The sequence below is a fragment of the Protomyctophum parallelum genome (genome assembly GCF_964188405.1).
Source record: "Protomyctophum parallelum genome assembly, chromosome: 3".
Lineage (NCBI taxonomy): Eukaryota > Metazoa > Chordata > Actinopteri > Myctophiformes > Myctophidae > Protomyctophum > Protomyctophum parallelum.
This window is the reverse complement of record NC_139698.1, coordinates 42,281,119-42,302,646: the sequence shown is the minus strand read 5'-3', so window position 1 is coordinate 42,302,646 and position 21,528 is coordinate 42,281,119. Positions and strand designations below refer to the sequence as shown.

At 38.9% G+C, this 21,528-nt stretch overlaps 1 protein-coding gene across 1 annotated transcript; it reads left to right on the top strand.

The window, feature by feature from the left end:
• The first annotated feature begins 2,000 nt into the window (after positions 1 to 2,000).
• Positions 2,001 to 17,875, top strand: knl1 (kinetochore scaffold 1). Its single transcript, XM_083762158.1, has 26 exons — positions 2,001 to 2,127; positions 2,865 to 2,899; positions 4,419 to 4,458; positions 4,551 to 4,610; positions 4,813 to 4,901; positions 5,002 to 5,054; positions 5,462 to 5,477; positions 5,592 to 5,635; positions 5,717 to 5,769; positions 5,884 to 10,008; positions 10,148 to 10,271; positions 10,411 to 10,478; positions 11,184 to 11,282; positions 11,390 to 11,505; positions 12,206 to 12,296; positions 12,891 to 13,007; positions 13,247 to 13,334; positions 13,430 to 13,495; positions 13,695 to 13,734; positions 13,862 to 13,966; positions 15,059 to 15,159; positions 15,245 to 15,307; positions 16,055 to 16,167; positions 16,554 to 16,675; positions 17,005 to 17,130; positions 17,274 to 17,875. The coding sequence occupies exons 2-26, from the start codon at positions 2,871 to 2,873 to the stop codon at positions 17,383 to 17,385; spliced, it is 6,060 nt and encodes a 2,019-aa protein (XP_083618284.1). The 5' UTR covers positions 2,001 to 2,127; positions 2,865 to 2,870; the 3' UTR covers positions 17,386 to 17,875.
• The last annotated feature ends 3,653 nt before the right edge of the window (positions 17,876 to 21,528 follow it).

Genomic DNA, 21,528 nt, shown 5'->3' with positions numbered 1-21,528 from the left:
TAATGGTGTCTGAAAAAATCTCGACAAACTCAAATGTTGTCGTGCATGTGAGCTTGTAGATCCTTTTACCTATAATGAGGGATCGATAATTAATCAATATTTTTATTTAATTACCGATTATCAATTATTTTTTGTAATCGCTTATATTAATTACGGTAGTTAGATTAGGTTAACTGTTGTAACTGTTGTCACAAACTACACCGAAAGATTTAAAATTGCTTTTTTTAAATCTGTTAGTCAAATATTGGATATTTGCTTCACCAAAGCTGCATGACATTCATATTAGAATGTTAGAATGACTAACTTGCAAACAATCCATTGTGCTAGTCATATGACTAAATGTAAATGTGCAATGTTATGGTCAACAGCACATTTTGTGACATTTTGGGGGGAAATACATGTAATTGCAGCCAGGTCACATAATAGTTGTATAGGGCCTTCTTGAGAAAATGCAAAATACAAGCGGCATGTATTAGGCCTAGTCTACCATATTTATGGTATGTCATCACATTAAATCCCGTAGCATAAACAGTAGCTATGTCTTTGTGCCATCTAAAGTTTGCACCAAATAACTGCTCAATCACAGTTTTATCTCCAACCCGTGTCTCTGGTTCTATATCTCCTACCTGTGTGTGTCTCTGGTTTTTCTGTAGTTCCTCATTAGGATGTTGGCACCCATGAAAGCTGATTCTTGTCCCCTTGCAGAGTTGCACTGCAGCACTGCTTATGTAGTCCATGTCTGGGATAGACTGCATGGTTGTGCACAATCTGCACAAACAAGGGCAAAACAGAGCATTACACACAAGTGGGGTTTTGCTAAATATGTTTTCTTTTATTTGACATTCAATAAATATTTTATTTTTAAGAGGTGTCATTTGGTGGCTTACACAGCTGATAAAATTGTCTAGTTCTATGGATTTGTGATTCAAGTGTTGGTAAGGAATTAAAGGCACAACTACTAGGGAGGATTAAGGATAAGTATTTTTTTAAACACTTTTAAGTACACCCAGACAGACCTGAAAATGTATTTAGGCCCATCTGTGGTCTACACATGCACACTACAAAGGTCCTAAGAACAAGGCTCCAGTCAGACCTCCCAAAACAAACTCGGTCAGGAATACTGTTTGGCCTTACAACAACTCACCTAACCTCATGTCACCAGGCTTTCCATGGAGGAAACAACTCACCTTACCCCTGCTATGCTCAAAGACAGCCCTGTCTTCCAATCCAAAACGTCAATGCTGTCCACTACCACAGCACAACACCAAAGAGAGCTACACTAATCACGTTCAACCCAGATTTGGCTCAAACCAGGGGTTAAATTGGTTCTCCTCCTATGCCACAATTTTTTTTGGAACACCTACCAACAGTCGTAAAGGAATGGGAAGGGAATCATGCACTCTCCTAGTTCAAAACCGCTCTCAAATAGCACTTACTGAGGTGGCTGCAAGTCGAAACTGGCCCCAGTAAAAAGACAGCCTAAAGTCAGTCCGTCCCTCGACGTGCCATTTCACACCAGAACGTCCACACTTTACTTTCCTGTACGCTCTGCAAACTGAAACTGTTAATAAAGTATAAACATTTATTAAGTAAAAACATAAACTTACAGACATGTATGAGAAGTTGAGAAGATGCGGCGCTAAGCTGATGTTAATTTTAAACCGAAATGTGTAACCTACCAAATTCTGTATCGTTCATCTCCTGATGATTTTCAATCACCATTGGTTATTATTGTGTTTTATCTTTTAACGTCACTCTTTTTGCCATTATCCGGAGCCACAGAATTGTATAGGACTATAGGTCATCAATTTCAGTGCAACATTACAGCACAAAACACATGTAGGGCCAAGGTTTGTAATAACTAAATAAATATAAAAATAAATAAATAAAATAATGCATCCGTCATTTGCATATGGTTTCAGCCAAAGAAGAAGAAAAGTGCGCATGTGTGGACTGTGGAACATGGATGTGACGTCACTGTCGTGTAGAGGCGGAAAATTCAAAAAACGGAATCCTTTCGAAACGGCCGAGCTCCTACAAAACAACATGAAAACAAAACAAGTTTTCAAAATAATATAGAGAAAGAAGTGGTGGCTTCAACGTGTCCACATTTACAACAGCTACGAGGTATGTGTACTTGAGTTTTGGTGGTTGTATTTTTGATCACGATGTTATATGCTACCTAACGTTAGCCGTTAGCAAGATGTATTTGCTACTTGAGCAGTTGAATTTTATTATAATTACATTTACTTAAAATTATTTAACATGCGTATGTACCTTGCATATTGTATATTAGACCATGGAGAGTCAAATAGAAACATTTGAAAGTCCTTGACCTAGAAACATTTGAAAGTCCTTGACCTAGGCTAAGCTGGCTATTAAACATATGTAATACTAGCCCTGTAAACATGACCCTCGTATTAATTATCATGGCAGTCATGTTCCAGGGCTAATGTAATACGTGCATTGCATTTCATTACGTAGTCTCGTCATTAGCCCTGGTCCAGTGCTTACAGCGAGTCAGAGAGAGACTCGCTGTAAGCACTAAGCACTGGACCAGGGCTAGTCATTATTCTGCTATTCTGCTATTCTGCTCGAGTGTTTTGACGTTTAGATTATGAAAAAAGAATCCAACAAACTATATTCACTGCCAAATATGCTTTCGGGACCATTGTTTACCTTTTCTGTATTTGGGACGTCCCAAATACAGAAAAAGTAAACGCGAGGGTACTGTAACGTAAGGGGCTGTGCTATACTTATCTTGTATTCAAGCTCAACTTTCAATTACGCTTGATATCACATATCTGGTGTTTTTGCTTCTTGGCTGTAGGCCTACTATAACTAGGATTGTTTCCCACCCACAGCTGAACATGGAGCCACTTGATGCTGCAGGGAATGAGTGAGTGACAGGGTTGTTATTATTATTATTAATTATTCTTTGGTTAAACAAGTATTTGATATACACACAAATTGCACAAAGTCTACATAACTTCATTAATATCAACCATGCAGTTTTGCTAAATTAGCTGGGTGGCACTATAGCTTTTTAATGAATACATTTTAAGTTTGTCCAATCTTTATGGTAGACTATGTAGTATGTTAATACAATATAACTTAATATAAAAAAGAAACTGAGTTCAGATCAGGGTTAAGTTACAGTGCAGCTGTAAAGGTCAAAATGTAAAACCAAAGTGTCTGTTTCATCATGGAAATCTTTTAGCCTGCCTCGTTTTCTTTTTCCTTTCTTACATCTCATCATTGTGACTATTCAAGCATTTAATGTAATTGTATAGTATTTATATATATATTTATTATATTTCCTAAGTTTTCTCACAGTTTGTTGCATCATTTTGTATTTAACCTTATTTGGTGGGTAAATGTCCCCAATGTTATACAATTGGTAAACATCAGCATTTGATTCACAAAACCACAATTTCAGCAGCCCATGCTGCCTTCATCAGGGCTAAAAACTTTTGCATGAAATGGCAATTAGCTGTTTGGCTATACCACCTGAATACAATTTGTCCTATAGAATAAAATTAGCCGCACACCGTCTACGGTCTACACTTATTACACAATAGGGACAACTTTATTTAAGCAATAGAGCGTATGCGTATGCATAAAGTGTGGGGAAAATCAAGTGGCACAAACGTCGTCTAACATCATTTAATGCAATCAGATAGGGACTATTCTGTCACTCAGTATGCGTTCCCATAGACATAAACTCAGCAACAAAAAATTGGAAACTTAACGTTGGTCCATTATGTCTCAACTTTAATCTTTAATAATACCAATTGGTAATTTGGTATTGTATTTTATATCATTTTAATCGATGATTAGTCATCTTTACAACGAGGTATAGATTGTAAGGATCGGTTGTTTGTGGAATGAGCAACACAGCTAAACGTGTGAGTAGGACCTAATTTATCTTTTGCCAAAGTGGTTGGTATTCAACCCTTTGCTATGAGTTGTTTAGTGGATTGGATGATTGCACTCTCCCACAGTAATAAGAGAACACACATATTGGCCATTTTTACACTTTATTAACTTTACGCTCAGTGTTAGGGAACTCGGTAGCGGGACTCGGTAATAACTCTGTATTAACCCTAAACCCTAGTTACCGCATGAAAATAATATTGTGATAATATCATGTATCGTGATACTGCTTGAATTCTTTTTTGTTATATATATTTTTCCTCATCGTCCACCCCTACTTATAGAAGGTTTATTGACCAAGACAAGATGCCTGAAGGTCTACTGACCGATACGTTGCTTAAATCTTAAATAAAGTTTTCCTATTGTGTAAGTGTAGAAAATGTTTATTTTATAATTTTATTTTATTCTATACGTCTGATCCCTGTCTACGCACCCATCGCTGAGCTGATCAGATAAGACTGTTGTTTCCTCTTATTTTACAGTGAAAGGGTCAGATCTTCCAAAGGACGACGCCTTTCATCGGTCAGTGCACCATGTTGATGTTGGCATTTCAGTGGTCTCACTGCTAATGACAAGACTGACAAGACTTATAATGGGCTAATCATTCTTTTCAGATTTTAAAAGCACCGCGGGGCTCTGGCAAACCTTCTGACCCAGAAAAAGTGGAACTCCAGGTAAATTATATTATGTTTATTATATTTTGGCCTCTGTTGCAATCGATTTCTATCACTGGATCTTCGTCAATACAGTCATAACAAGACTATTCTCATATTAATTTTTTTGACTGACTCCAGGCAGCATATCACACATTCCATATAAACCCTTTATCAAATGCGAGCACATAGTTTATTCCCTTTTCTTCTTCTTTACTTAAAGGTGGAGATTGCCAAATCTGTGGAAAAAAGGATATCAAGAAGAGTCAGTTTTGCCCCTGCCAGTGCCAATAATGTTCTTCTGTTTTCAAAGTGAGATCCTAGGGGGAAAAATAATATATATATATATATATTTTGTTTTCATCAAGACATTCTTGAAATGTTGACAAATATTTTCCTTTTGAATATGCAGGGATCCTGAACATGGATCCCCTGTCCGTACTCCCCTACAGACCCTATCGACAAGTAAGAATGTTTTACTGATTTTAAACCTATTCTGTGAAGTGATTCAAGTGAAGGCTTTTCTTTTTCTTTCTTTTTTAATCACATTGAGAAATTGTCCTTGTCAGTTCCATGGCCATGTCACGTGAAAAGTCCTCTGGTCTATGGAAAGCTTTTGATTCAACAGTAATAGTGAGAGGAACTGTACATTTTAGTAAATGCTGCAAAATCTATTGTTTTGGTTATGGTTATGAAAACCCTTGTCACTTAAGCCCTACAGTATATCTGCTTATGACGAATAGCGAAAATAGACTGTGTCTTGTTTGATTTTTAGTGATAGTAGTGGTGTAGCTGAAAAACTAGCTCATCTGCACATCACTTTACACTTTACACATTAAAAACAATCTCAAATCTTTTCCCCACATCAGCAGGTAACTCTGTTAAGAGGTAAGTCATTATTTTCTACATTTCAGATTGATTAACTGACCAGTTAAGCTAAATCTTGCTGGTCTCCATTAAGATTATTTATAATTATTTAATTTGTTTGAATTTTACCTAAAGGGTCCAGATGGGGATCGCTGATGAAGGAGCTCAACCAGTCACTGGTAAATGTGTTTCTATTTGCATACTTTTTCATTATTGCTTGTAAAGCCTGCATGATATTTAAATTGCTTTCTCTAATGTAGATATGGAAACCTTGTTGAATGCTCCTCTACATGCAGCTCAACAAAGAAACAAGGTGAGTTATACCTGTTTCCTGCCATGGATGAATGAACATAACATAAAATACAGTGTAGTATGTACTGTACAATGACATGAGCACAAACACTTGCTGAGTCAATGTCTTCCTCAGGAGATGTCCTGGGTCCACCATGATACCCAAGCCAACTATGGAGAGAGAACAGTGATGTTTGACGGGGATGATGCTGATTCTGAATATATGGATGTGACACAAAGTCACACTATAATCATTGCTAATGATTTGGAATCACAAGCTGAACTTAACTTCAAAAGTCTGCCAACTTGTGCAAGTATGGATTTTACTTTCTCCTTTGACAATAAAGAGGCTGTGACTCCACTTCCTGTAAAAATATCCTCGTCAGCCCATGGATTGTCTCCAGAAAACGTCCTTGCTAGGGCTGATCCTCTGACCAAAGTCATGCACAATGCTGCACCATCCCTGCAAGAAGATCCGACTCAAGATGAAATTGTCGATCTACTTCCCTTCCTTGCTCGGCTCAAAGCGCGAAGATCAGTTGCGGATAAGGAGAATCAGACTCCAACTTCGTCAACCATGATGGAAATGCCACAAGTCAAAAGCAGGAAAAGTGAAAAATCATACAACAGTGTTTTCCATCCAGGCAACATTGTAGGAAGCACGTGTACTAATGACCCTCTGAAATATCTGTTTCCCACACAAGATACATACCAGTCGTCTGACTGTCTCATGCCAACACAGATGGGCGTTGAAGTGCAAGCATATACATCATCTAACCTTGATGACATGGAACTCACCAAGTACCAAACGGTTGGCATTGAGTCCAAATTATCCATGACTGCTCCATCTCAAAATAAGTCGAGGAGCAGATCTGGTCTGAGTTTGGCTCATGTGTCTCCCAAAATGATCTCTCATAGTTTTGACAAGGCACATCATACCTTGTGCCAGGGAAGAGAAAGAGAAGCTACAATGTACAATATGCCTGAATCTGATGCCATGGACATGACAAGAAGCCAGACAGTTGCTATTGATGCCAAAAGCCTCTACATGATCAATCCTTTACAGAACAAAAAGAGAGAGAGTCTGAATGCTTCCACCTTAGACAGCAATGTCTTTGGAGGTGAGTCTGATTACATGACGTTAACAAAGTGTCAAACTAGGCCAACACCCTCAAGTGTTTCAAAACATGGCAATGGAATAGAAGATACAAGGCACATTATTGTTGAATCTGATGATATGGACATAACAAGAAGCCAAACCGTTGCCATTGATGCCAAAACTGTTGATGCAATTCCTCTCTTACAGAGCAAAAAGCAATGGAGTATGCCCATGACTGCTTCCAACAAAGATTGCAATGTCTTTGAGTCTGACAACACAGAGTGTAATATCACAAAGCCCTCATTGAGAGTTGGTGCTGGGGGACCAGTTCGAACACTGGAGTCAACTAGACATTTCTTTTCAAAAGAGGACAATGATACTGATACATTGCAATGTCAGAGAGAAGGAGCACAGAACATTACTTCTGAAGCTGCTGAAATGGACATGACAAGAAGTCAGACAGTTGCCATTGATGCCAAAACCCTCCACATGGCCAATGCTACATTGCTATGTCAGAGAGACGGTACACAGAACATGACTTCTGAACCTGATGACATGGACATGACAAGAAGTCAGACAGTTGCCATTGATGCCAAAACCCTCCACATGGCCAATGCTACAATGCTATGTCAGAGAGACGGTACACAGAACATGACTTCTGAACCTGATGACATGGACATGACAAGAAGTCAGACAGTTGCCATTAATGCCAAAACCCTCCACATGGTCAATGCTACAATGCTATGTCAGAGAGACGGTACACAGAACATGACTTCTGAACCTGATGACATGGACATGACAAAAAGTCAGACAGTTGCCATTGATGCCAAAACCATCCACACGGTCAATCCTTTGCACATGAAAAAGCGAAAAAGTCTGGCCTTTATGACAACTTCCCAAACAGCAAATTATGCCTCTAATGAGTGTGGCATGGACATGACAAAAGCTTTTACTGTTTCCATTGATCATATTACACAGTCAAGTGGCTCAATGATGTCACACAAACCTTTGAACCTTTTGTTTCCAAAAACATTTAATGCCATGGAGACATTGGATGTAAAGAAACAAGATTCTGGGGACATGGAGTTCACAATGTGTCAGACTAGCGTCATTGAAGCAAATAATTTTGATTTGGTAAAGCCATTGGTGAGTGTTGGTATTGGAGGACCAGTCAGCACTTTGGAGTCAAATGAAAAAGTATTTTCAAAGGATTTCAAAGGTAACCATAGAATGGAATTTCAAGTGGAAGTTCCACAGAACACTGCTTCTGTTGCTGATGACATGGAAATAACAAGAAGCCAGACAGTTGCCATCGATGCCAAAAGCCTGTACGCAGCCAATCCTCATCCGATTAAAAAGCAAAAGGGTTTAACTATCAGGACAGCTTCCCACAAAGATGACGATGCCTCCGAGTGTGGCATGGACATGTCTAAGACATTAACTGTTTCTACCATTGAAGAAAAACATTTTGATGCTTGCACTGGGGGATCAGTCAGCACACTGGAGTCAAATGGAAAAGTTCTCAAAATCTTAAAAGATAAGAGTGCATTTGAGAGTATATGTCAGGGAGAAGGTACATGGCCCATTACTTTGGAATCTGATGACATGGACGTGACAAGAAGCAAGACAGTTGCCATTAACGCCGAAGTCCTCCATGTCAGCCCTTTTCATATCAAAAAGCGAAAGAGTCTAGCCTTTATGACAACTTCGCAGCCAGCTGACAATGGGTGTGGCATGGACATGACTAAACCTTTAACTGTTTCCATTAAACATATTACTCGGATGAGTGGCTCACAAATGGCACGGTCAGATAAACCCTTGTACAGCTCGTTTCCCAAAACATCTCATGAAATGGAGACATTGAATAGATCAAAAGCTGAGTCTGATACCATGGAATTCACAATGTGTCAAACTAGGGTCATTGAAGAAAAAAATCTTGACACCATGGGTGTGGGCACAAGAGGATTACAGTCAAATAACCAATGCCTTTCAGAAGGTCAAGTCATAGAAAATGCTTGTCATTTACCCCAAAGTAACACAACTGCAGTTGAGGAACACAGAATGGTGAGCATAAATGTGGAAGAAACTAAGACGGGCCACACTTTAAATTTGGATGATATGGAGCTAACAAGAAGTCAGACAATTGCTATTGGTGCTGAGACCACAAGAATGGGGAAGCAGCTTCCTCCTGCTAATCAAGTGAAATATGTTGAAATGATTGATCAATTTGGGAACCAAGGCCCTAGTCATGACATTTCACCTGATTCTGTTGAGCTGGTTATGTCAAGCCATAATGTTGCTACTGAATCAAAATATGTGTGCACTGCAGAAGCGACTAAGAAAAGCGGTAACCTTGACATCCCTCAGACAAGTGCGCCAGAGGACCTGACAAGAGACAGACACAGCACCCAAGCACTGGGTGTAGCAACACATTTGTCAGATATGCAAAGTGAACAGTTGGATGCACCGATGGATGCTAAGACCAAACGTTTAACACACCTCCAGTCAAAGTTAAGGCGTATAAGCCAAAACATAAATGAGGCCAATACAAAGGTCACCATGGACAGCTGCACTGTACCTGCATCTCAATTGGAGCAGGCATTGGCTCCAAAAGCCACAAAAGCCATATCTCTGCCTGTTGTGGAACCTGATTCTGAAGTGGCACAGACTGACGGGGAACATTCTACTCCAGAGAAACGGGCCCCTGTAATGACTCCTTTCAACTTGAAGAGTAAACGGCTCACATCCAGACTGTCAATGGGCTGCTTCATGCCCAAACTTCCACAGAGAAATAAGCTATCGGAAACAAACGTGGTGGAATTGTCCAATATGAAACAAGCCAGATCTACAACCACGAATGACAGCCATGAGCTGAGTGGCAACATGCTGATGCAAGAACAGTATGGTGACATTCATGATGAAGTTATGCCGAACTGTCAAAGCGAAGATTCGTCAGAATCACTGGAGGTTAAAGCTCCCCAGGGGACCAATGAAAACCAACTAGGATGCAACATGGACATTGATTTGGACTTTAACATTTTTGAAGAGTGTGTCCCCAACATCAGTCAAGGCAAGAAGAGATCCCTGCCGGATCATTATCGCAAAGATACTGATGAAGATGACAAGAGAAGGAGACCATTGATTGACAGCATCCAAGAGATAGTAAGTTAAATGTGTGTGTGTGTGTGTGTGTGTGTGTGTGTGTGTACTGTGTGGGGTTCACTTTGAGATTTCAGATAGTTTTTCCTTGTGGACAAAACAAATAATGTATGTGTTTTTTTTCCTTTTTCCTTCACTACAGCGACCATTACCTGTTGTGTGTGACAGTAACCTAACTGCATCTTCGAGTGTCATTACACAGCCTATAGATTCTTCAAACAGTAGCAACACAACCAGTCTTAGATGTGAAGCTACACTTGAGTCCAGTAAGTTCATCAAGTAAATGCGTATTAGTTGTAATTTGCTGAGTTTTCTTTGTTGACATACTCAACTGCATGTTGTCCTTTAATACAATGTACTACTCTGTACTACCTTTTTGTTCCTTCTGTCTATTTTTCTTTTTAGGTTTCAAACCAAGCCTGCTTGAATCCCAACTTGAAGATGTTACTGACTGGATAAGTAATATACATAAGGTAACATATGTTTGCAACTTTCCTTTAAAAGAGGCAATTGTTTCAAATAAATGTTATTTAGATACCGGTACTTTTTTGGGCGGTGCTAGGGTGGCACATTGGTAAAATGCCTGCCCACCACCGCAGAGGTCGTGGGTTTGAATCCACCGTGGTCCATCCAGCTTTGTCGAGCGTCTACAGCAGGGTTCCCCAATTAGCGGCCCGCGGGCCATCTGCGGGGTACCAGATATAAATGGCATTAAATGGGGGTCAGTAGCCTCTGCATGTCAAACTGGGGGTCCTTTTCAAATGGGGTCTTGCCCTGAAAATGTATTTTCAGGGCAAGACCTCGACCTTGCGCGTGCCGACTCGGCCCCCAGCCTGGTACCCTAGTCAAAATATGGCCCTTGAGGAAAATGAATTGGGGAACCCTGGTCTATAGTCTCTACACACTAAGCCGTGTTCTGGGGAAGGAAGCCGCTGGCGTGTAGGGTAGGGTGATGACTGGTCACCTGTGAGGAGTAGGACTAAGCAAAGGCTCTACGCCTACGTCCTCCCAGTGGGGGCTCCTCACTGGTAGGTGAGAGTCAGTAGGATACAACAGAAGTAACAACACATAAATGAGTGTGGGGAGGAATCAATTGGCATAACATCTAAAAATTGCGGAGAAAAGGGGTTAAAAAGCACACAAAACTATTTTGCAGTAATTATATGTTTTTGTTACAGAAACTGGATGATGGAAACATAACCATTTTAGAGTTCTTCAAATGCTTCAGTGTTGACTTTGTCTTCTATAACTCTCGCCAGAGTGTTCTTCCTGCAAAAGTATGGTGATTTTCACAATCCTATAATGATTAAATTATAAGACTTGTACAATGGAAAAATATGTATAATTGCAAGGCTGGTGTAGTCATTTGATTTTATTTCTGTAGCTTGCATTTGATGTGGATCACAAACCAGAGGATCTGCTCAGAGACCTTCATATCAACCGTCCAAAACAGAGAATATATGAGAGAGACTACCAACACCTTGCCGATATAATGGAGGGGTAATATTTTTTATTTTGAAGTACATAATTATTTGAGTTTTTCTTTTTGCTTGCACACACAGGATATACTGTAGGCTATGTATATAGTGTGGAATATTTTGTCGACGTATAGATCTTCAATATTTCTGGCAGTTGGACAGCTGCTTGGTAAGAATGACCGATACTCGGACTGTATCGGTTTTTATGTCAGGTTTTTCAAATTTTTTATATGGTCAAATGGTGTTTTTGTTTTGTGGATGCAATTTGCAGACTTATAGAATCCCAAAGTGAAAATGTCTTATTGAATGAATTGTCTATTTCAGTCTTAAATCATGAATACAGGATTAATTACAGCAAACTTTACAGAACATGTTTGGACCGAAAAGGCTTATATTATACTAATATACAAGTAATAACAAAACGAACAACAAAACTTTGATACAACAGGCAAACAAAGGAATACATTTGGTAGAATCATATGGTGGAGATGATGCATTATAAGAGTTTTATAATAATGTTTTATATTTATCAACTATATTTAAACTTTTTTGGTCATTATCACAACTATTCCATTCCATATTTCTGCTGCCATAACCGATGGATTTTCTTGTTTTTATGTTGGTTCTTCCTGTTTAGATTTCTGGCAACTCACAAATTGTATTTGTACTCAAAAGCTTGTTCAGGATGTCTAAAAAAGAAAAAACATGACTGTTCTTCCCAGATTGAAGGTTCGGATGAAAGACCAAGAGGTTCTTGTAAAGAGTGTCAACAGACCTCTTTGGGAAGCAGTGAGAGACCTCTCAGAGAAAGAGGTATGACACATGCATTGTGTTATTAATTTCACATTGGTACACTGTTTTTTCGAAGTCATAATGCAGTGGTGTAGGGCTGTCACAATCATGCAATTAAGTTGACGATTCATTGTCATACAAATATTTGGCGTTTGAATATAATATGAATCAAATTTACATTACTATTTGCCTTTTAGGCTTTGTAAACAAAAGTTGCATCCGGCAGATATGACAAACAAATGACTTCAATAATTTACAAAGAAATAACTGACAATGACCAGTACTAATAATTTTATTTTATATTGTAATGGACAAAATACCTGTACATACGTAATCATTTTATATCAGGCGATTATGTAATAATTGTGATGGGCCTATTGAATACATCCTGTAGATTGACGGTTAAACTATCTCTTGAAAAGTGATTCCGGATCCAGAACATAAGCAATCGTAGGAAGCATGACTGAAAATGTTATACCAAAGTGAAATATCACGGTACTTCACCTTGTAACTGTTGTGCACGTGACTGTGCATTTAAACCAATCCAAGGGCCTTTTTTAGAAATAAATATTTGTATGTATTTTTCTCCTAATCCTCACTTTTTACTGTCCTCAGCTGAAATGTTTTGGTGCTAAATTGAAAGAGAAAAGCAAATTGTTCAGAAGGAGAGCCAAGGTTCATGCACATGAAATGAAAGAAGCCTTGTACTCAAATCTTCACCGAGCCTATCTGGTAAGAGCCATTGAATAACGATATAATTTTAGTTGTTTTTTAGTAGGCCTATTTGTGACATTAACTGAAGAAGATCCCAGTGATCGAAATGTTGAATTAATAAACCAGTGGAGCTGAGTTTTCTACCAGTGTTGTGGACTCTATTCTTCCTCTTGTACTGCCTTTTGTCCAGCACCTGGGCTAGAGTAGAGGTGCATGCTCTATTACCTGTCTATTTGTGACCTTTCCAATCTTCTCAGGAGGAGCAGCAGAAGTTGAAAGGAAGAGTTGAAGCAGTAGATGAGATGCTTAAAAGCCTGGACAACTGTATCAATGAATTACAAACGGGTATATTCACACTTTAGATGGACAAATATCGTACTGGCATGTGTTCTTTTAAATGTTGTGAATAGCATTACTTTTTCCCATTCATTTCACCCTAGAACTTGCTGCAGTTGAAGGGAACGATTTAAATACCACTGAACCAACATTGAAGTCAAGGCAACATGGTAAAGTTGGATAGTATTAAGCTTTTCAACATGAATGTTTTTGTCTAATCAAATGTATGGAACTCTGTATCAGTACTCCAAGTACACAGCGTTACTAAGTATGACATTGAAAGTCACCTTGTGCAAAATTTAACTCTAGATTAACTACCGGTACATTGTAAAGCTGCCAGTCAGATATTAATAAGTCATTTCACCACAGGATTGGAGAGAGTCACAAGGGAGACGGCTGATAACGAAAGGTAAGTTGAACCTGCCATAGCGTAAACAAAATCAGCCTCCTTCATGATCAGTCACCTAAAATTAATATTCAGCAAAGTCAATACAATGATGCAGAAGAATGTGTGTTTTGTTTTGCTTCTACCACAGACAAATGTATGAACTGGAGATTCAGAAGAAACAGAATGTGGACAAACTGGACAGGCTCAGAGCTGAGACTCGTGATCCTCAGAACTACATCACAACATTGGACATGTCAGTGTTCAAATAATTTGTGGCAATATAGGTTCCTCATAACAAGTGCAACTGCATAATTACTTTCAGGTGTTATCCAGTAATGCAGGGGTTTTCAACAGGTGGTCCGTGGACCACTGGTGGTCCGTGAAGGTATTGCACGTGGTCCCTGACCATGCATTTAGTAATGTAGCAAAGTGAAGATTTTGTATTTTAAAAAGAAAATACAGAAAATACAAAATCTTCACTTTGCGAAGTGCGTCAATGTTAAGAAATTCCACAGAAAAGGCAGTTAGAATCTCAAGACGGGTGAAGTGTACCAGCTTGCCTGATTGAGTCATCATTATTAGGAAATGTGCCCATCATGTGCTATATCTTGCACATATTTGCCATTTTTACTATATAATACTATTTCTATAATTACTATTATTAAAATAGTTCAAATAGCCGATCTACAAGATCATAATGTGTGGATGTAGATCGGCTAGTTGAACAATTTTAAAATCTTTTTAGTAAAATATGGCAAAAAGGTTTAGGGATAAAGGTTAAGGCACGCCTTAAGTCCGTGGACCATCGTTTGAGAAACAGTATACATGGGATGCATTCCATAGTGTTAGGGCCGATTCATACTCCTATTTTAGAGCCGAATAAAAGTCGGTTCGGCTCTGTAGAGCCTACAATGTGACGTCATTTGAGGTTCGGGGGGAGCGGGGGGGGGGGGGGGGGTAACGTCCTAAAGTCGGCTCTTCGGTGCTACTGAAAATTTCTGACGAGCCGAAACAGCGGTAAAATAGGAGTATGAATCATATCCCATATCCCATTGCAACAGTGGTCCCCAGGTTGGTTCTTAGTAAAGGTGGTGGTCCCTGGTTCACAATCAGTTGAAAACCCCTGCAGTAATGTATCAAGATCACCTGCGTATTGTCTGCATTTTCTCAGTTTCTCAGTAAAGAATACTTTTAATTGGCAACATTTTGGTCAAGGCACGTATTCAGTCATGTGCTGCCAAATGAATACAACATCATTATATAAAAGTACATGTACAAAGAATATAAGATACTTTTGATGTCCATAAAGCATGTGATTTTATATTTTGTAATTTCTTCACTGCAGGCTGAATGAATGGAAGCTTAAGGAGAAGACCGAAAACCATGCAGTGTATACATTTCTGCACAACACCATGTATCTAGAGGTGGTGTTTGAGGAGCATCATGGTGAGATATCTGACTTAAAACACTATTGTCAGCAGAAGAACAGTATTTGTGTCATTGCTGAACTCTTTTCTGATTTGTTTCTAAGGAGACTATACTGATGCTTGTGAGATGAATATATCGGACATCACTTTGAAGCTTCAACTGGATGGTGAGGAGTACTGGTAGCTAAAAGTCAAATGACATTGTCTGAGCCACCCTGGACCTGTAAAGGTCTATTTTTACACTCTTAGTCCACTCCTTTTTACACTCTAACCAAACCTATTTGTGGACAATGGCCCATATACAAGCTCACGACACATTGTGAGTTTTTATCTACTTTCGGTTTCGGCAAGTGTTCACCCTATTTTCGCTGAGTATTTGCCTATTATGTCATGCCACCGATAGGGGTGCTAGTGTCCATGATGTGGTTAAATTAACATTTTTGCTCTTGTCTGTGTAATGATGTTAGTATGGTATGCTGGCTTCAGACTAGGGTGATCCTCAGTGACATAACAGTTCTATCAGGATATTTATGGACCATTGATATGAGATACAATATGTCTCCATAATGTCATGTTTTCCGTAAATGTCCTTAATTACACAATTTAACAATGCAACTTTATGTTTTGTCTCTTTACTAGAATCAGACTAGCAAACAAGACAAAACAATCGAGAGAGACTTGTTTTGATTAAGTATTTCCCCCTTAAATGAATCCTCTTGATATTGAATAATATTCATTTGAATATATCAATTGCATTATACATTATAGCCACCCTAGACATATTGCCCAGACCTAGATCACTCCCTGACTAATTGACCTATTGCAAATTTGCAATGTATAATGTGGTTGGGTGGGCCTGAATACACAGGGAAAATGACATATATTCTGCTCTTTATACATTTTTTTAAATCTAGATGAAAAGTCACTGTGTCACGCCCGCCTTGTTCACAAACTACTGTCCCAGTACATTGAGGAAGAAGGAAATACTTGGGTGAAAAAGTATCCCACCAGTCATTACGTTACAGCGGTAAGTGTAAATAAAAGACGAGAGGTCACATATTTCACTACAATATTTTCCTGCTTCTTTCACTTAAACCCTATACTTCGGTCTGTGCCATTTTCCCCTCAAAATAACATCTCTGGAAATAGCCGCATCGTATCGTGACCTGTTGTGAGCTTGAAGATATGCTATTTTCATTGAATGTTTACCCGGCAAGAATAGAGACGCTAGGGTTCAAGTAGTTTAAATGATCCTTGAGTTTTTATTGATCAAGAAAAACCCTTGCCTGTGACTTGTCACGTTTGTGTATTTAATGGTTGTATTTGTTGGTTTCTGGCAGGTTTAGTGTGTGTGAAAGTATCCCATGGCAAAATGTTCACTCCAAGGTATTATTTCTCTGCTTTCATGTCCAGCTGCTTCACAATGTGAGCCTGGTTGTGTGTCGCTGCCGTCTGCTGGGAGAGGAGGTTCTCTTGATGAAAAAATGGGGAGCTCAGAGGCTGAATCTGCTGGACATCAGCTGTGTGGACACAAGGTAAGAAGTATTACTGATGCATTTGCAAATGGGACCAGTGGGCTAATTTGTAATGAAGACATACTGATCATTCTTACTGCAAAGGGCTCAAACTATTGCTTTCATGCTCTAAATATTAGAATATATTTTTTACATATGCACCCCCTGTGTTGGAACCATTGCCTAATAACTAATTGGCATTCCCTAATAAAAACTCATTCATGCATTATCACTATGAGGTGAGATCAATTTAATGACACGGCTCAGTGCCCTTTAGTCGAACTAACCGCTGATCTAACCCAATATTTTTTTTTAATGCCAAGTCACATGAAACAATTTACTCCTTCCAGGGTTCGTCTGATGTTCAGCAGTCTCAAGGCGTTTGCCAAGTTTGAGCTGACCATAGAGCTCACCTCAGGCTATCCCTTCTGTCTTCCTCGAGTGCACAACTTCAGGAGCACCATTGGAAACACCACGTAAGTGTGGCCATTAAGATGACTGGGAATATTGCCCCAGGGACAATGCCAATGACAATGCCAAACAAATGCCATAATTGGTTCTTCTCAGGTGTGTATGTAATGATAAAATATGTTTTACTTTGCCCATATTGTTTTTGCAGGATCCATCAGTTGGAGGAAATCGTGTTTTCAATCACCCCAGCCCGAAACTACTTGACCAAGATTGTCAAGAAGATTAATGACACTCTACTTTGTGGAGACGGACCTCAATGAGAAGCCTTTGATTCCGCTATATTTACTGTAGTAATGTGTTCTATTTTAGTTTTCTTCTATATTTTCATTTTAACCATTACAATGGATAATAATTAATGTACATATACATCTGGTCAATGTTTCTGGACAGTGTCCTAAATGTCTTAACATTGGGGTTTGTCCTGTCTGTAGTATAGTTTGTGCTAGATCTCACAAAGTCTAGGAACAGATTAATGATAAACGGCATCCCTGACAAATCAGATAGTGTTTGGTATAGTTTAATTAAATAAGCTTAGTTAAGTTCAGAGTTGGGGTGGTTAAGGTAAAGATCTGGTTAAGGCATTCTGTGCCTACACTGACTGGCATCTAGTACTAATCCTGTTGTATTATGAAAATGTCTGATGGTGTGTATATTTGTTACAGTATGGCCTCTTTGGCCACAACAGGAGACCACGGTTGAGGACTAAACAAATAATTGATTAAATCATATAAAAAAAAATTACAGCATAAAATTAACTATCAACCTATATTACATCAGTTAATGTATGTTTTGTATGACAAAAATCAATAAAACAATGACAATATTGTGCATTTTGTATTAATCTAAAAAGTGCAAGACCAGTACACTGGCACAACTTTCAAAGTCGTCGGTTCACACTACACAGCTGTCTTCGTCCACCGCTGACATAATCAGCCTAAGTTATTTACCAAAATAATGGTGTGCAGGCCCTACCTCCTTCCATAATCAGCCTAAGTACCTTCATTTTATTTATTTGTTAAAAAATAATTGAAACCTGTTATTGAACATAATAATAATTAAGATGTCATTGAGACAGTTGATATGTCACATACTAGTAATTCATACTAGTAATAAAATTACTCATTAAAGGTGAATTAAATTGATTAATTTCATTAAAGTCACCATACCTGATTTGAATGAGGACATTTCATTTGATCGTTTCTTATAAATGTAATTTGTGCTGGTTGGTGATTCCAACACAAATTAAATGGTGCATTTATAAAGCACTTTTATCCAAAGCGCTTTACATAGATTGTGCTTTTCATTCACCCATTTACACCGGAGGAAACCATGCAAGGTGCACATCAGGAGAAAGTAGGGGTCCAGCATCTTGCTCAAGGACACTTCGACACTAACTGGGGGAGCCCGATCGAACTGGAAACCTCACGGTCCCCATCGGGCCTCTACTGGCCACTCTACACCTGAGCCACAACCGAATAATTATGAATTAGTAATAAATAACAGTTTCCAGTACATGTTCTGCTTCATATTTTTTATAATACAGTTTAGAGCTACAGACACAATGCACATTCATACACATTTCTGTAAAAGTACCATACATCTTGGCTCATTTTCATCTGCTGTCCCTTGGCAGGTAGAAGGTATAATAGGCTAATCATCATCTAGTGCGCCCCCTATGTGTTTCCATGGCAATTTTCGTCTCCACTTGCCAACCAATAAGCCAATCACATTGCGACTGGGCTTTCCGGATATGGGGTGTAAATCCTCGTACATAGGTTGTCATGGGAATATATGTTGTATCTGACCGTCTCTTTCTGTAGGAGGGTAGAACTTTTTCAGTTTACCCACAAGACAGGATTGGTTTAAAAGAAAAATAATTACTGCTTTTCAGACAAGTGGATTATCAGACTCGAAGACTCACAAGTTTGCCCAGTCAGAAGTAAGTTTGGCTGGCAAAAAAAAAATGCTACAGTAAGATTTATTTGTATTCATAATATTAATAATAATACTACTCTGTGTGTGTGTGTGTGTGTGTGTGTGTGTGTGTGTGTGTGTGTGTGTGTGTGTGTGTGTGTGTGTGTGTGTGTGTGTGTGTGTGTGTGTGTGTGTGTGTGTCACTGTGTGTTTGTGTGTGTGTGTGTGTGTGTGTGTGTGTGTGTGTGTGTGTGTGTGTGTGTGTGTGTGTGTGTGTGTGTGTGTGTGTGTCACTGTGTGTGTGTGTGTGTGTGTGTGTGTGTGTGTGTGTGTGTGTGTGTGAGTAAACTAAAGTAAGGAAACTATATCACTGTGATTTAACAATTGGAGTTGTTTCCATAGGCCATACAACACAAAGGTTTATAGGCCTATTGAAATATATCCTTTGTTAATGTTCCCACATACTATACTAAATATGAAAATCTCCTTTCAATTAGGCTATGAGATTGGGAAGCAGGTGTTTTTCTCATTATTATTATTATTATTATCCTTGTATAACAAATAGCAAAACTTTTCCATTACTGTACATAGCCTATATTACTAATTAAGTTAACATCTTTTATTTTGTATCCATTTTTTGTACAGATGGAAACTATTACAGACGAATCAGGCTTGAAGACAAGCCTTTCAGAGAGTCATCTCTGCTATTCAGTACCAGGTGATATTGGTCTGGATGCAGATAATGCATTTTTTTGCAATGAACATCTTTCCTCTGAGACTGATTTGCAATCATCCAGGGACCAGGGACTGTCGAATGGGTTACATTCAGCTTCACCTGTTGAGGAAGTAATTTCACACTATAGTGACAGACTGACAGTTCATATGAAGTCTCATGGACAGTTTATATTGCAATAGCTATTCCAAGAGGTAATTTCCCATGTCTAATGTCTATTACACAAATAGTTGATTTCAATCCCTGATCTCATTCACACTTAATATGCTATAATGTTCCCTTTTAGGAAAGGCTGAGCAATCCCATTCCCATGTAGTTGCTGAAAAGGCCAGGAAAAAGCCAAAGAAAGTTCCTTCCGGTCACATTGACGCCCCAAAAGCTCAGGGCTACTATCATATTGAATACAATTTACTGCCAGATGACACAGAGACAGTCAAAGTGGACCTTGCAATGTTTGGGCCAACAGCGAAAATATACAGGAAAAATGAGACCAAGGTAAACACTACCTGAGAGTGAGTGCTGCATGTGTACGTGTAGGCCTATCCCTAGCATGAACAATTCATGAGCACGAGCATTGAACAAGACAAGTTGGTTTAGAGTTACAGATAATGGCCAATCTCTCTCACAGTCATGGGACTGTACAATGTTCCACTTTACAAAAGTGACATTTACTTAGAAAGTTATTGGCCGTAAATGGATAGTAGGCCTACTTATCAGAGCATATTATCATGGAAACACCATTTACCGGACATAATGCTGTCTATAATTTAAAGGGATTGTGCCATTAAAAAAATGTTTTTGTAATTTTTCTTTCTTTTTAGGTTTTCTGAGCTCCCAATTGCACCCAAAAATTCAGAACTTTTAACATTCAATATAGATTTTCTGTGGTCTGGGGTTTTCTGGCTCAAACAAGTGCTCTGATTTGCCTGTGGAGTGTGAGGTAATCCCATATAATGACATAGGAATTTGCCAGCAGATGTCACTGTTTTCACTGTTTTGCCTGTTTTCATTGCAGCTTCAGAGACACAGAGAAAATCCCAGGCCAGGTTCAGGTTTTTGGGGTGTAATTGAGGTCATACAACCTAAAAGTAAAAACGAAAAATTTTAATAAATGAAAATGAATGTCATTAAACCTTTAATGTGAGTAAACCAAACATGAATGCATCTAATGTTAAATGTACTTGTGAACAGATTTTGAGGCCTTGGCATGAAGGAGATCAGATATGGGTTGGTTGGTCTCAGTCTTTCAATGTCAGCGTTACCAAAGAACTGCTGATTAAACTTCTTTCACACAAGATCATCTTAAAGATATGGGAAGGCAAGGACAAAGTGTCCAACAAGGCTCGCTTTGACAAACCAGCCTTCAGACTGCCACAGACGCAAGCTGAGGACTCAACTGACATGTTCGGTATGTCTGATTTTCTTGAGTTTATTTTTAAGGACATGGCCTCGCTGCTTTAAGGCCTCTACATAGTCCGTTTTGTTCCTTGGACATGGCCTCGCTGCTTTAAGGCCTCTACATAGTCCGTTTTGTTCCTTGGACATGGCCTCGCTGCTTTAAGGCCTCTACATAGTTCGTTTTGTTCCTTGCGTGGGGAGTCAAACGTGGAAAAGACGGACGAAAGAGAAGGGGTTATATACATCAGATGTATGTCTCTATGTGATATAGAAGACTGTGTCTTTGTGTAATTTATAATTATTGACATTGTTTCCAACGTTTCAGTCGAACTGGCCATCAATATGTATCTGATGTGCA

What these genes read in the sequence shown, in the direction of transcription:
- knl1 (XM_083762158.1), top strand. Translation starts at nt 2,871, where the DNA reads ATGGAGCCACTTGATGCTGCAGGGAATGA. An exon ending in CTTGATGCTGCAGGGAATGA is followed by an intron (nt 2,900 to 4,418) that starts GTGAGTGACAGG and finishes CTTATTTTACAG; the next exon opens with TGAAAGGGTCAGATCTTCCA. An exon ending in GAGACGGCTGATAACGAAAG is followed by an intron (nt 13,735 to 13,861) that starts GTAAGTTGAACC and finishes CTTCTACCACAG; the next exon opens with ACAAATGTATGAACTGGAGA.